Here is a 15,735-nt window from a genome sequence, read left to right on the forward strand (position 1 = left end):
AGATGTTCAGGGATCAGAGCCACAGCTGAAATGAACACTGGCAAGCAGGGGGTGGTCGTGGAAGGGAGAAGGGACTATCACACATTGGAAAGAGCCTTTCTTCTACCTCCACATGTACCTGTCCCAGAAAAGGCATCATTTGTTGGTAGTATGTGATCTGGGGAGCTATGCACTGCAGCCAGAACATCAGGTGCTGCTGTCATCAGCAGTCACACCTGCCTGAGTTTAGGACTCAGCAGAGGGAGAGAAAGTTCTTCGAGCAGATCCAACGACACTGCCATCCCAAGCACCCAGGGCACCGCCAGGACACTTCAAGAGACCCTCTGGCTGCTGTGGGACCTCACGTCCTTCAGTCCCAGCAGATCTTGAGCCAACATACGCTCCACTAGGCTCCGTGTGAGTGGGGCTCAGCAAAATAAAGATCCCTGCCCAACCAGGGGACAGGAAATAGTTAGTGAACAAAGAACAAAAACAAGTGTTTTAGATCTTAAGTTGAAAAGTACAATAAACGAGACTAAAACAAGCAGAAAAGTAGAGCAAAGTAGAGTCCAGAGTCCACTCACATTCCTCCTCCTAACTGGGTGATACCCAATTGTTTGCAGTGTGAATTATTTACACCACATAATTACCCACCAAATAAGCATATATTCCCATATTACACTTATTTTTTATTGTATTTGAGACTGAATTCAACTCTGCTTTATCTGGCCAATTTTCTAGTCATTGGGTTTTTTTTTAGCAACTTTTGCAGAGAATAAGCACTTTCCAAACAAGTAGGAGCTATTAACTAGAATTAAAATCTAGGGCAGTTGTAACTGAGTCTTTCTAATGATTATAGGGAGGAAAGTGGATAATAAAGGTGAGCAGGCTACCCTGGGGGCTGATAAAGGCTTAGTTAGTTAGGCTTCTTTTCCTCCTGCTCTTTACAGTTGTCAAGACAACTGCTATGTGTCTATGCATGCTGGTGGGGAGACAGACAGATAAAGGGTCGGGCACATTGATGGAGTAAACTCCACACTTGCCCACTTCCGACCTGTAGCATCTGCCCAGAGATGTCAGAATTGCCTTTGGGATTTGAATTGTCACCATGCTAGCTAGCACACCAGGTAGGACAGAGAGACTGGGAGACCAGATAGTAAAGAGGAAAAAGTGTCCTTCTTTGTGCTGATTTTGTCCTGCCCATGCCCTTCCTGAGTGCACAGAGCGCGGCCTTCCCGCTTCTTAGCACTGAGATCTTTGTGGTGCCAGAGAGCCCACTAGTTCATTCTGAGATGCTCTCAGAAAATCCAGGCAGGGTCTGGACCACTGAGCAAGCCACAGTATCACTGCAGAACAGTGACAAAGCTTGTGGCCTCACTCTGCTTGGGGTGATCCAGGACTTTTAAAAGCACTTCTTCCCGGGCCCAGAGAGATAGCACAGTGGCGTTTGCCTTGCAAGCAGCTGATCCAGGACCAAAGGTGGTTGGTTCGAATCCCGGTATCCCATATGGTCCCCCGTGCCTGCCAGGAGCTGTTTCTGAGCAGACAGCCAGGAGTAACCCCTGAGCACCGCCGGTTGTGGCCCAAAAACCAAAAAAAATAATAAAAGCAGTTCTTCCCTGTTCCAAATAGCCAGACACTGAGTACCTCTCACTGGTGTCTAGAGACCTCCTGGGGTCAGGCAGAGGATACCAACTGAGTGAGCAAAAAAAAAAAAAAAACTATTTCTACTTTCCCCACTCTTGGAATATTAACTCAGACTTTTCCATGCCATACATTTCAAGGCACATGACACATTCCTCAGGTGCCTTTTTTGCCAGGTAGAATGTCTTGCATTTAATAAAGTCACAAAGGCTTTCCCTTGGTCCAACCCTCAGCATCATAAAATAGACACAGGAAATAAAGAGTAAAAAGGAGGCCAAGAAGAAAGGATTATTGAAAGGGGAAGCCTGAGTCCTTCTGTGATTTAAAACTCACCATGCATGGAATTAACCCACTGCGGTCATGGTTTTGCCATTTGTTCAAGTGACTTGGGTTTTAGGACTATACAGTACAGGGACAAAGCCAGTGGTCAACCCATTCATCTTGGCTGTATTTGTGTGTCATTGTTGGTTTTTGTTTTCATTATTCTTGTTGTAATGCAGGTTATTGGTTGAATTCCCAGCAACAGGAGGTGTGATTCCATCTTGGCAGTTTCAGCCTATAAAACTGATGCGCTATGTCACGACGTTTGATTTCTTCCTGGCAGCCTGTGAGATTATCTTTTGTGTCTTTATCCTTTACTATGTGGTGGAAGAGATACTGGAAATTCGCATTCACAAGCTACAGTATTTCAGAAGTTTCTGGAATTGCCTGGATGTCGTGATCATTGTGGTAGGTTCCAGAACTTTCACTCATTGGTTTTTGTGCGAACAGGTTGACTAAATTCTCTGTTCTCCTGGGCAGAATTTAATTTCTGCCTGAGGAGAATTTAAAGGTTTCCTCTAATTATACTCCAGTGTTGCACTTTCACATTGTGCAGTGCATGACCCTTTGAATATGAAAGTATTCTTTGGCTGAACGTTCAAAATTAAGGTATCAGCAAGGGGATTTCTTCTGAGAATTCTGTTTATGGGTGATAGTCCTTCCACTGTAACTTTACCTTGTCCTCTTTCTTTGCATCTTTGTTCTCCTAATTAAAAATAAGAAATTAAAAAAAAGAGAATATGAAAGTAGCGAGACATTAATAGTCTTACATGCACTTGTTTAAGAATAATAAGGTCGGGGCCCGGAGAGATAGCACAGCGGCGTTTGCCTTGCAAGCAGCCGATCCAGGACCAAAGATGGTTGGTTCGAATTCCAGTGTCCCATATGGTCCCCCGTGCCTGCCAGGAGCTATTTCTGAGCAGACAGCCAGGAGTAACCCCTGAGCACTGCTGGGTGTGGCCCAAAAAACCAAAAAAAAAAAAAAAAAGAATAATAAGGTCATTTGTATTTGGCTTCAGCATGCCACCTGGGATGTGGAGGCACAAAATCATGTTTGTCGTTTGCTGATGATGAGTTTATTTTTTCAATTGCTAGTCAAAGTGGATTCACAAATGTTCTGCATATGTGTAAAATTATGGCAGGAAGAAACATCCAGAAAACATTCAGGTGACACAGAGACCTTCCTGCTGTTTCTCAGTCAGGGTTTCACTTGGAGATGGTGGGAAAGTGGCATGACATAGTCAGTCCCTGGCTGCCTTTGCATTCATTGGGTGGCCCCCTGCAGTCGAAGTTTCTTCACTTCCTTCCAGAGTGCACAATGTAGAGATGGGTCTTTGCAGTATTTTCTTTCCTCAGCACTAACACATGCTCTGGCTGAGCTCTGTGACACACACCTGCATGCTTCAATGTCACACACACAATGGGGCATTTGGTCACACTACTTGGGCTTCAACATCACTGTCCTAAAGATACCTGTCTTCTTGATATACCCCATTAAGTTTATTTTGAGTTTTGTCAAGCATTTGCAGTTCAAGGCATTATCAAATTATCCCTAGAATAAGTAATTATAGAAAATATTACTAATAGGTTCATGTAATATTTTGTTAGTAGAGATAATACATTATTCAGATATAAATTAGAGAGCTTAAGATATGAGAAATGACGATATAGATATAGTGCACAATATTAACAGGATTAACAGGTGAGGACTGTGATAAGAATAATTGCTAATACTTCATTATTTGTGGGGCTTATAGAGGAGTCCTCCCAGCCATTCTCGTCCTCCACATTCAGTTCCCTCACTTGGACCATGTAGGTTTAGGGATTACTTGGACCACACACAATAACATATACAATACATATACACACACTCATACCACTCATACCACTCATACATACCACACACTCAAATCACATGCAAGGTGCATAACACACATCATACTTAACAACTTCACACTTGGAAACACCACATATACACATGCGTATAACACATGTACAGGCACATATGTATACACATGTCAGGAACCTACAGGGCTGTACCAAGGAGGTTCAGAAACCATCTGTGCCAACCAGAGTCATCCTCATGCAAGGCCTGTACCTGAGCCCCACACTGTCTACTTTTGAGCCCCAATCTCTAAGCCTTCACACTCCTGGTCTATGTTGTAGGCATCTTTCTCTGCATTTTTCTTCTGCTAATTCATTCTGTCTTCATTTTTTGTTTGTTTTTCTTTATTTAAGAACCAGGATTACATACATGATTGTTGTTGGGTTTCAGTCATAAAAAGAACACTTCCCTTCACCAGTGCAACATTCCCACACCAATACCCCCATCACCCTCCTCCCCCACCCCCTGCCTGTAAGCAAGACAAGCATTCTACTTCTCTCACTCATTAACATTGTCATGATAGTACAGTCATCTCTCTGATACACTCACCACTCTTTGTGATGAGCTTCACATCGAGACCCAGTTCTTCCATCCCTCATCTCTGTTTTCTCTGGGCATTATTACAATAATGTCTTTTGTGTTTCTTAAAACCCATAGATGAGATGTGTCTATCTCTCTCCCTCTGACTTATTTCACTCAACATAATAGATTCCATGTATATCCATGTATAGGAAAATTTCATGACTTCATCTCTCCTGACAGCTGCATAGTATTCCATTGTGTATATGTACCACAGTTTCTTTTTTTTATTAACATTATTATTATTATATATGATCTTTAAGCACAATGATTACAAGCATGATTGTACTTGGGTTTCAGTCATGAACAGAATACCCCCGCCTTTTCACTAGTGCAACATTCCCACCACCAATGCCCTCCCTCCCTCCTTCCCAACCCTTGCCTGTATTTGAGACAGGCATTCTACTTCTCTCACTCATTAAGATTGTCATGATAGTTGTTAGTGTACTTATTTCCCTAACTGCACCACTACGCTTTGTGGTAAGCCGGTCATTCTGACCCTCATCTCTATCGTCTTTCGGGATTATTACAATAATGTCTTTCATTTTTCTTAAAAATCCATAGATTTGTGAGGCTATTCTGTGTTTATCTCTCTCCCTCTGACTTAGAATAATAGATTCCATGTACATTCACGTATAGGAAAATTTCATGACTTTTATCTCTCCTGATGGCTGCATAATATTCCATTGTGTATATGTACCAGAGATTTTTTTTTTAACCATTCATCTGTTAAAGAACATCTTAGTTGTTTCCAGAGTCTGGCTATTGTAAATAGCACTGCAATGAATATAGGTGTGAGGAAGGAATTTTTGAATTGTATTTTTGTGTTTCTAGGGTATATCCATAAGAGGTGGTATAGCTGGATCATATGGGAGCTCAATTTCCAGTTTTTGGAGGAATCGCCATAAAGGCTGGACAGATGGCATTCCCACTAGCAATGAATAAGAGTTTCTTTCTCTCCACATCTCCACCAGCACTTACTGTTCTTGTTCTTTGTGATGTGTGCCAGTCTCTGTGGCTTGAGATGGTACCTCACTGTTGTTTTGATTTGCATCAACCTGATGATTAGTGATGTGCAGCACTTTTCATGTGTCTTTTGGCCATTTATATTTCTTCTTTGAGGAAGTGTCTGTTCATTTCTTCTTCCCATTTTTTGATCGGGTTAGGTTTTTTTTCTTCATTAAGTTCTGTTAATACCTTATATATTTTTTATGTTAGCCCCTTATTTGATGGGTCTGAATAGTTTCTCCCATTCAGTAGGTGGCTTTTGTATTCTACACACTATTTCCTTTGAGGTGCAGTAACTTTTCAGCTTAATTAGTCCCATCTCTTTCTCTCTGCTTCCACTTGTTTGGAGAGTGCTGTTTCCTCCTTGAAGATGCTTTTAGTCTCTTTTTTTGTTTGTTTTTTTTTTGTTTGTTTGTTTGTTTTTGGGCCACACCTGCCAGTGCTCAGGGGTTACTCCTGGCTGTCTGCTCAGAAATAGCTCCTGGCAGGCACGGGGGACCATATGGGACACCGGGATTCGAACCAACCACCTTTGGTCCTGGATCGGCTGCTTGCAAGGCAAACGCCGCAGTGCTATCTCTCCGGGCCCGCTTTTAGTCTCAATGTCATGGAGTGTTTTACCTGTGTGTTGTTCTTTTTTTTTTTTTTTTTTTTGGTTTTTGGTTTTTGGTTTTTGAGTCACACCTGGCAGCGCTCAGGGGTTACTCCTGGCTCTGTGCTCAGAAATCGCTCCTGGCAGGCTTGGAGAACAATATGGGATGCCGGGATTTGAACCACTGACCATGCCTTACCTCCATACTCTCTCCAGCCCCCTCTGTGTTGTTCTATATAAATTATAGTTTTGGGTCTGATATCAAGGTCTTTCATCCATTTGTGTTTAACCTTTGTGCATGGTATTAGATGGAGTTCGGAGTTTGTTTTTCTGCAAGTGGCTGACCCGTTGTCCCAACACCACTTGTTGAAGAGGCTTTTCTCATTTTGTCTTCACTATGACTCAGAATCTCTCTGTCACCCTGTTCTCACATACTTACACCCCTCAGAAAGATCTTTCTTTGGGTAAAATTTCCTTTAGCCTGGAATGTGGAGCCTGCCAGCCCCAGAGCAGGTCAAAAAATTGTACCTTGCATTTTATCTGGATTCTATAGAATTCCTATAGGAAGACTCTTATTCCCAAATTCTCAGAATTACAAGAGAATTTCAGTATTTAAGGAAGCAGTTAAAGTGAAGGTAACTTGTATTCTTTTCATACAATGTGATAGCAAAGTACAGTCCTTACAAATTGACAGTTATTCTAAAATTCAAGTATTGTTAAAAAAATAAATCTAAGACTGCTGACTATTTTTTTATTTATCTGCCTAGCTTATGTGATTGAAAATAATGGTAATAATAATAAGTTGATATTTTTTCCTAGTAGCAAGCTTTCTTTTTTGAACCAAATAGCTTCACTATCAATAAAAAACTAGTCACGGACATTTAGCTTTCCTTTTTATTACATACATCTGTATGTCACATATTCTCCTTTATAAATTGTATGTTTACCTGTGTACTGTTGAAAATGCATGCACAACCTAGAACTTAAACATTTAGAAGATAATAGAGGTAGAATTCTAAGACTTTCTTTACCTTTATCTTGAGCCCCAATGAATTATCTTGGAAACCACTGGATGAACAGCTGATGAGATCAGGGATGAAATTAAGAATTGCTTCTTTGACTCAACAGCCCTCGAGTTTTGCAAGTCTTTTTCGAAAACTTGCCTACTGTGCTCCTGTTCTTGTTTGTTCTCACTTGCAGTCATACCAGTACAGTGGTTCAACCAAGGCACTAGCAGATCCCACTTCTCCTTCAGGCCTTCTGACCCATGAGAAATCAGGCTTTGCTTTCTTTCTCTGCTCATCCTCAGCAATGCACTGTGTGCTCCTGGGGTCTTCAACCATATAAGAGCAGACTCTTTTCTGTTATGGGTTAGAACTTGGTTAAAATTTGAAGGATATCCTAATTGTGGCTAGAATATCTTTTTTATTCTGTGGCTCCCCCAAACTCTAGATTTACTTTAGTCAACCACTGTCTTCAACAGTTGACTTTCAGAATGAGCAAAATTAAATAGGAGAAAATTATTAAGAAACCCAGCTTTGGGGCCAAATGGTACTACAGAGGGTACTCTGCACCCAGATTCAATCCTGGCATCCCATATGGTTCCCCCAAGCACCACAAGGAGTGGTTGCTGAGTGCAGTGCCAGGAGTAACCCTTGAGCACTGCTGGCTCTGGCCCCCAAATTACAACGTGTAACAAAAAATATCCAGCTTCAAAAGAGGATGATTAGCAGATGTCCCCCAAATAAGTGTGTTCAATTATTCAGCAGTTATTTTCTGAGCATCTACATCTTATGTCCCTGACATTATTCTGGGTAGTAGAGTGCTGGAAAGCACAAAACCCAGACCTCTGCCCTTGTGAATCAATTTCTTGTGTAGCAAAGTTTTAGAATCCCAAAGATAATTCAGCAATGAAGTAATAACCCAAGTGCTAACAAATCTCTCTCATAGCTTCTATTTTTGTATTTTAAAAGAGGAATATCGGGGCTAGAGCACAGCAGGTAGGGCATTTATTTGGCCTGCACATAGTGGACGCCTGGTTTGATCTCTGATATCCTATATAGTTCCCTGAGCCTGCCAGGAGAAATTTTTCAATGCAGAACCAAGAGTAACCCTTGAGGGCTGCTGGGTGTACCGCCCCCAGAAGGAGGAATATCAAGGAAATTCAGCCTATGGTCCTACGTATAAAAAATATGTACGCTATGTTTTTTATAGACATATGTCCTGAACAGAACAAGAACTATTATACTTAGTAAGAGTCTGGGGAATACCAACTTATTGCTGGATTCATCTATCTATCTTATCTCTTATCTCCCTCTCTCCCTCCCTTTCTCCCCCACTTTTTTTCCTTTTATACACTGTAGTTTACAATATTGTTATTGAACAATATTGTTATGCATATCACTTTGCCTCATTTCAGCACCCAGTTCTTTTCCAGAGTGATCATTTCCAACTAGCATTTTTAGAGTGGTCCTCTCTGCCCTAAATGTACTTTTCCTGCTATTTGTGGCAAGTTTTCTATCATGGACTCGTCGTCTTTGACCCTTATCCAGACTATGGGAAAGCAAACAAATGGTGAGACACAGCACCTGGCAGGACAGACAGGACCCCCCCCCCCACACACCTAGGCTGAGCACAGTCTATATGTCAAGAAACCAGTACCACTATTATAGCCCCTTGACCAAGCCTGGAGGCATTGCTGAGCTCCCAAATCAAGATAGAAATGCCATAGCACCTAACACATCCCTCTGCCACAAATCCAGACCCCTCCAGAGTGCACAGCCATGACTAGGGTTGGATGTTAGGCACATTGATTGAGTAGTGATGGGTGAAGACCCAGAACAAAAGGTTTGAAAAGGTGCCCAGTTCTCATGGACTGATGTGAGCAAGAGGGAAAACCCTAGACTGGAAGCTTCCCATCTTGATCTCTTGAGCCCTCTGAGCTTCATCTCTCCCCTCTTCTCCTGTTTAAGATCATACGCATCCTCCCATCTTAAGAGAGGGAACCAGCCCCCCTTCCCTTATCCTGTCCCCTGTGCTTTTTTTAAGTGAACCTTCTTTCTTTCATTCATCACCGTGTGTGTGAGACCAGCTTCTTCCTAGCTTTTCGTTTGACATACTGCAGAGTTTTCGGGTTTTAAACCCAGCTACATAATTCTTAGGGATTGAGGTTGTACATTTTACTTTGGTCTGTATGTCAACTTTTCTATTTACTGAATGGAGGAAAGAAGGGAGGCTGTGAAAAAACTTTTTTTTTTTTTTTTTGGTTTTTGGGCCACATTCTGTGACACTCAGGAATTACTCCTGGCTATGTGCTCAGAAATCACTCCTAGCTCGGGGGATTTTATAGGACAGTGGGGACTGAACCCAGGTCTGTCCTGGATTGGCCATGTGCAAGGCAAACACCCTACCGCTGCACTTTCACTACGGCCCCACTGAAAAAAAAATTTTTTTTTTTAAGTTTTTTGGGTCACACCCGGCGGTGCTCAGGGGTTACTCCTGGCTGTCTGCTCAGAAATAGCTCCTGGCAGGCACGGGGGACCATATGGGACACCGGGATTCGAACCAACCACCTTTGGTCCTGGATCGGCTGCTTGCAAGGCAAACGCCGCTGAGGTCAAAAACGCAGGAGATGAAAGGTATTTAACTGAGACTAAAGAAGCAAATAGACTCCTGTTGTTTTATAGTAACAACTTTTTTTTTTTGGTTGTTATTTTTGTTTGTTTGTTTTGGTTTGGTTTGGTTTTTGGGTCACACCCGGCAGTGCTCAGGGGTTACTTCTGGCTCTGTGCTCAGAATTCAGTCCTGGCTGACTCGGGACCATATGGAACGCCAGGATTCAAACCAATGATCTTACGCATGAAAGGCAAACACCTTACCTCCATGCTCTCTCTCCGGCCCCTAAAGTAACATCTTTTACCTTGTAGTGAATACACTCGAGCATTCTGGAGGTTCTATTTGTAAGAAGGTACAGGCAATATCTGCTGGAATTGTTTGGTTTAGGCTGCACACAGCTCAGAGGTTACTCCTGGCTCTGCATTCAGGAATTACTTCTGTCAGTGCTCAGGGGGATCATTATGGGATACCTGGGATTGAACCCAGGTCAGCTTCGTGTAAGGCAAACACCCACCCACTATACTGTTTCTCCAGCCCAAGACTCTGGTTTAATGGTACTGGTTGACTTTGACCATCTGTGCTCTAAACCAGTGAGCAGATGTCATGGTTAGCCTTAGAGCTGATACACTGTAGAGGAAAAATAATCTAGTATCTTATGGTAAGTCTTATATTTCCAAAAGTCTAAAATGTCACCTTTTGTTTTCCAGCTATCAGTGATAGCTATAGGAATTGATATCTATAGGACATCGAACGTAGAGGTGCTGCTGCAATTTCTGGAAGATCAAAATACATTCCCCAACTTTGAGCATCTGGCCTACTGGCAAATCCAGTTCAACGGTGTAACAGCTGTCATCGTGTTTTTTGTCTGGATCAAGGTAATCAGTGGATGACATGTTCTGGATGTTTGTCATATTTTTTCCCCTTTTTAGTAACATGAGTTTCATAAAATGTTGGAAAGTTTGGATTTGGTTTTGAAGCAAATTCAAGTAGCCAGCTAAGGTTGCACCTGTTTTCAAAATGAAGGTGAACTCATTCCACCATGAGAAGTGCAATTCCTCTTCCTACCTGCGTTTCTATCTCTCCTGTTTCACCACACCTCCAGGGTTCCACGTTGCCAACCTTGTGCCCTCCTCCCTGACGAGATACGGGGCACATGCGGTGACTTGGTAATTGCATGTAGGTGGAGTCCAGTGCTGGTAGTCAGCCCAGCACTTTGTTGGGTCAGTACCTGAGACCTGCCCCCTCTGTCTGACAGTTGATCACAGAGGAAAACTTACAATAAGCTCTTCCTGGAAGGTTGTCTTTAATTAGTAGTTTTTAGTTGTCGGGGTATATTTTCTTTTCTCACTTTCATCTTTCTTGGAGGGAAGGTATCACTGACCATTTAAATGATAATTAAAACTTGCTTTTGTGGGTCAGAGAGAAAGTTCAGTGGGCTCTTTTTGTGTGTGCACGTTGTATGCTGGAACACCCTGGGGTTAGCATGACCCCTGAGCACCATTAATAAAACCTGTCTCGCGGTCACTTAACCTTCATGTGGCTTGTCAGCAGGAGCTTTGGTCACTGATGTGTTCTCGACTTCCAGAACCAACCCTGCACATACTCAGAAAATAACTTTTTGAATGTAAAAAAAAGAAGTCTTAGATTTGAGGACGAGAATGGGAGAACTCAGTTAAAAAAAATAACTTAGGGAACTGGAGTGATAGTGCAGCAGGTAATCCAGGTTCAATCCTAGGCTTTCTCTGTGTTCTCTCAAGCTTTCCAGGGGTGATTCCTGAGTGCAGAGCCAGGGAGTAACCCCTGACTGAGCACAGCTGGGTATGGCCCCAAAATATTGCTTCCTAATTTCATCTTTATAAAACATGCTTCACATACCCCTTTTAAAATATGTGGTTCCTGTCATTAAATACATTTCCAATACTATTCAACAATCACTATTAAAGACATCCAGAACCTTTACCTCATCTCCCTCCCCTCCACACACACATACCCGTAACTAACTCCTGGTAAACTATTTCTTACTACTTGTCTCTGGGGATTTCTGTATGCTAGGTACCTCATAGAATTGGAAGTATTACCTGTTAGTAGTATTCCTAACATGTCTTACTTGCATAGTATATATAGAATGACAGCAAACTTTGTTTTAGGGGCTAGAGTAATAGTGCAGTAGTAGGGTGTTTGCCTTGCAAACTGCTGACCCTGGACGAACCCAGGTTCAATCCCCAGTATCTCATATGGTCCCTCAAGCCTACAAGAACGATTTCTGAGCTCAGTGCCAAGAGTAACCCCTGAACACTGCTGGGTGTGGCCAAAGAAAAAAGAAGGCTTCGTTTTTATTGCCCTATCAGGATAAAAGATTTACCTCTGTGTCTGGGTCACATTGTGTCCACCAGTTAATCTAGTATTTTTCCCTCACTCTGCAGCTCTTCAAATTCATCAATTTCAACAGGACCATGAGCCAGCTGTCCACTACCATGTCTCGATGCGCCAAGGACCTCTTTGGCTTTGCTATTATGTTTTTCATCATCTTCTTAGCATATGCTCAGTTGGCATACCTTGTCTTTGGCACACAAGTTGATGACTTCAGCACTTTCCAAGAGTGTATGTAAGTATTTATGAAGTGAGAAGGGAAATTAAGAGAAGCAAACCAAAAATTCCACAGCTTTTCAAGATAGAAATCATGGCTGCTTTTAAACTACCAAGTGCTTTTAGATACTTATTTTTAAAATGATAGAGAATGCCATCTCTCTTTCAGAAACACTGGCGTTCTTATGTGAAGATAGAAAGTTTTAATTGGGGCCCGGAGAGATAGCACAGCGGTGTTTGCCTTGCAAGCAGCCGATCCAGGACCAAAGGTGGTTGGTTTGAATCCCGATGTCCCATCTGGTCCCCTGTGCCTGCCAGGAGCTATTTCTTTTTTTTTTTTTTTTTTTTTTTGTGGTTTTTGGGTCACACCCGGCAGTGCTCAGGGGTTATTCCTGGCTCCAGGCTCAGAAATTGCTCCTGGCAGGCACGGGAGGACCATATATGGGACGCCGGGATTCGAACCGATGACCTCCTGCATGAGAGGCAAACGCCCTACCTCCATGCTATCTCTCCGGCCCACCAGGAGCTATTTCTGAGCAGACAGCCAGGAGTAACCCCTGAGCATTGCCGGGTGTGGCCCAAAAACAAAAAAAAAAAAAAGAAAGTTTGAATTGTCTGTGCTTAGTATAACACTAAGGCAGGAAGATGTAGAACAGCCAGAGTAAGCAAACACTGTTTAGGGACCAAAAGCAATCAGATAGCTCTTAAAAGACAGTTCATCTGGAGTAGAGAGATAGTACTGTGGGTAGGACACTTACCTTGCCCACACCTGACCCAGGCTTGATACCCAGCACTCGATATGATCCTCCAGAAATAATTTCTGGGCACAGTGTTATTGGCCTCTTTTTGTTTCTGCTGAATATAATTGCCTTTGTTATAAATTCAAAGTTGTGGTTTTTTGTTGGTTTTGGTGGTGAAACATAGCTGCAGATACTCAGGGATTACTTCTGGCTCTGCACTCAGGAATCACTCCTGGTGGGCTCTTAAAAACGTGGTATTCTGGGGATCAAACAGGTCTGATGTGTGCAAGACATACCCACTATACTACGGTTGCTCCAAACTCCCCCTCCAAATTGGTTCTGAAAATATTTTCAGAATATTAGGAGGACCTCAGAACAGTGTACTAATTTTCTGTCTTTTCCAAAATTCTCAAACTGATATGAAAATAACAACTAAAAATCGTTTGCTATTGTCAGATTTTTATGCTTGAGCTGTTGGTTGGAAAGGAGGATGTTAACAGGACTTGATACAAAGGGATCCTAATAAACTCTTGACTGAACTAGGATGAAAGAGTTTTTTTTTTAGGAGCTGCAACAATAGCACAGTGGTAGGGCATTTACCTTGCACGAGCCTGAACCAGATTTGATCTTCGTCATTCCATATGGTACCCCGAACCTGCCAGGAGTGATTTCTGAATGCAGAGCCAGGAGTAACCCTTGAGCACCTCTAGGTGTGGTCCAAAAGCCCAACACCCCCCACCAAAAGGAGGTTTTTTTTGGGCCCAGACATCTTTCATCACCCAGCATTTCTGTCCTCACTTTTGAGTGCAGGAGAGAATATTGATTCTTGGAGTATATACATCTCTAATAACCTTACAGAGTCTTGGCGAGCTTGGAGAACCTAAGGGGATGCCAGGGATTGAATCTGGGGGGCCACGTCAAATAAAGTACCTACCCACTATATTATTCTGAGTCATTTTTTATTTTTTGTTTTTGTCTTTTGGGCTACACCTGACTGTGCTCAGGGATTACTCCTGGTTCTGCACTTAGGAATCACTTTTGACGAGCTCAGGGACCATGTGGGATCACACACCCTACCTGCTGTGTTATATTACTCCAGCCCAAGTTTTTTTTGTTTGTTTGTTTTTGTTTTTGGGTCACACCCAGCAGTGCTCAGGGGTTACTCCTGGCTCTAAGCTCAGAAATCGCTCCTGGCAGGCTCGGGGGACCATATAGGATGCCGGGATTCGAACCACCGTCTTTCTGCATGCAAGGCAAACACCTTACCTCCATGCTGTCTCTCTGGCCTCAGTCTTTTTTTTTTTTAAAGAGTTTTATTTGACCCAGAATGGTCACTATCAAGAGGTAATGTGCTTTGCTAAAATGACTTGTAGAGTTGATTGCCTTTTTTTGGTTTTTGTTTGTTTGTTTGGGGGCCACTGTTGATGTTTAGAGGTTATTCCTGGCTCTGCATTCAGAAATCACCCCTGGCAAGCTTGGGAGACCATAGGGGATGCCAGGAGTCAGGGGCGTGCAAGGCAAACACCCTACCGATGTGCTATTACTTGTGCCCCTGATTGCCATTATTATCAAACAATAATTGTCATATTCCTTCCAACCGAATGAAAATAAAGAACATACTTAATGGGGAAAGATGTTATTTTTCATTTCAGAAAACTTTAGTTGTATATGTATTAGTAATATGAGTTTCAGGATGGTAGCTGATAAGGCACTTGCCTTGCATGCGGCCAACTTAGGTTTGATCCTCAGCATCCATTGAATTAGTCAGGAGTAACTCCTGAGCATGAGTGGGTGTGGGACAAAAGCAAGAAAAGAAAAAAGAAAAGAAAAGTTGCACAAGGGAATTAAGAATTTCTATTGTTTGGCAGCCATCTGTGCTCATGAAAAGATCCCACAGTGTGAAGTTCTGCATTATGGTGGTGTGTTTTAATTTTTGTTGGTTTGTTTGTTTTTATAGTTTCACTCAGTTCCGTATCATTTTGGGTGATATCAACTTCGCAGAAATTGAGGAAGCTAATCGAGTTTTGGGACCAATTTATTTCACTACCTTTGTGTTCTTTATGTTCTTCATTCTTTTGGTATGTACATTTTCATTTACTGTGGAGGTGATTTAAATTGTATGAATCTGTCATAAGTTGCCATCTTTCCTTTCCACTCATACATTTTCCTTTCATAATTTATAAAAGATCCAGACTGTAGAGATGAGGGGAAGTGGGTATTTAAAAAAAGAAATGAAAGGCCAAAGTGACAGGACAGGGGATAGGGCCTTTACCTAGCTCGTGGCTGACCTGGATTCACTCGCTGGCATCCCATATGGGCATCCATTATGATCCTCTGAGCCTGCCTGAAGTAATTTCTGAACTCAGAGTTAGGAGTAATTCCTAAGCACCTCCAGATGTGGGCCCCCCAAATAAAATGTAAATAAATAAAACATCATTTGGGGGGCTGAAACTATTAACACAACAGGTAGGGTATTTGTGTGGCACACAGTTTACCGGATTTAAGCCCTGCCATCCTGTATGGTCCCCAAAGCCTACTAGGAGTGATTATGAGTACAGAGCAAAGAGTAACTTCTGAGCACAGGCAGTTATGGCCCAAAACAAACAAAAATTTTCCATTTCTCATTGATCCACAGCTTTTATCAAATATATTTTCTAAATATATGTTTCTTCATGTATTAGGATTTGCAATAACCTAAAAGCATGTTTTGCTTAAAAACAGGATATGTACATAGGCTTTTTTTAACTCATATCAACACATCAGCCTTCTAGCTCTTGCCAGCTTGG

At 42.2% G+C, this 15,735-nt stretch overlaps 1 protein-coding gene across 1 annotated transcript in view; it reads left to right on the forward strand.

Moving 5' to 3' along the window:
- The window catches only part of PKD2 (polycystin 2, transient receptor potential cation channel), a 62,544-nt gene that overhangs the window by 25,115 nt on the left and 21,694 nt on the right, over positions 1 to 15,735 (forward strand). The window contains exons 6-9 of the mRNA XM_049789779.1: positions 2,124 to 2,352; positions 10,331 to 10,498; positions 12,047 to 12,228; positions 14,907 to 15,027. Coding sequence (XP_049645736.1) covers positions 2,124 to 2,352; positions 10,331 to 10,498; positions 12,047 to 12,228; positions 14,907 to 15,027 — 700 coding nt within the window. The remainder of the gene's footprint in view (positions 1 to 2,123; positions 2,353 to 10,330; positions 10,499 to 12,046; positions 12,229 to 14,906; positions 15,028 to 15,735) is intronic.

This window comes from Suncus etruscus, chromosome 16 (genome assembly GCF_024139225.1).
Source record: "Suncus etruscus isolate mSunEtr1 chromosome 16, mSunEtr1.pri.cur, whole genome shotgun sequence".
Classification (NCBI taxonomy): domain Eukaryota; kingdom Metazoa; phylum Chordata; class Mammalia; order Eulipotyphla; family Soricidae; genus Suncus; species Suncus etruscus.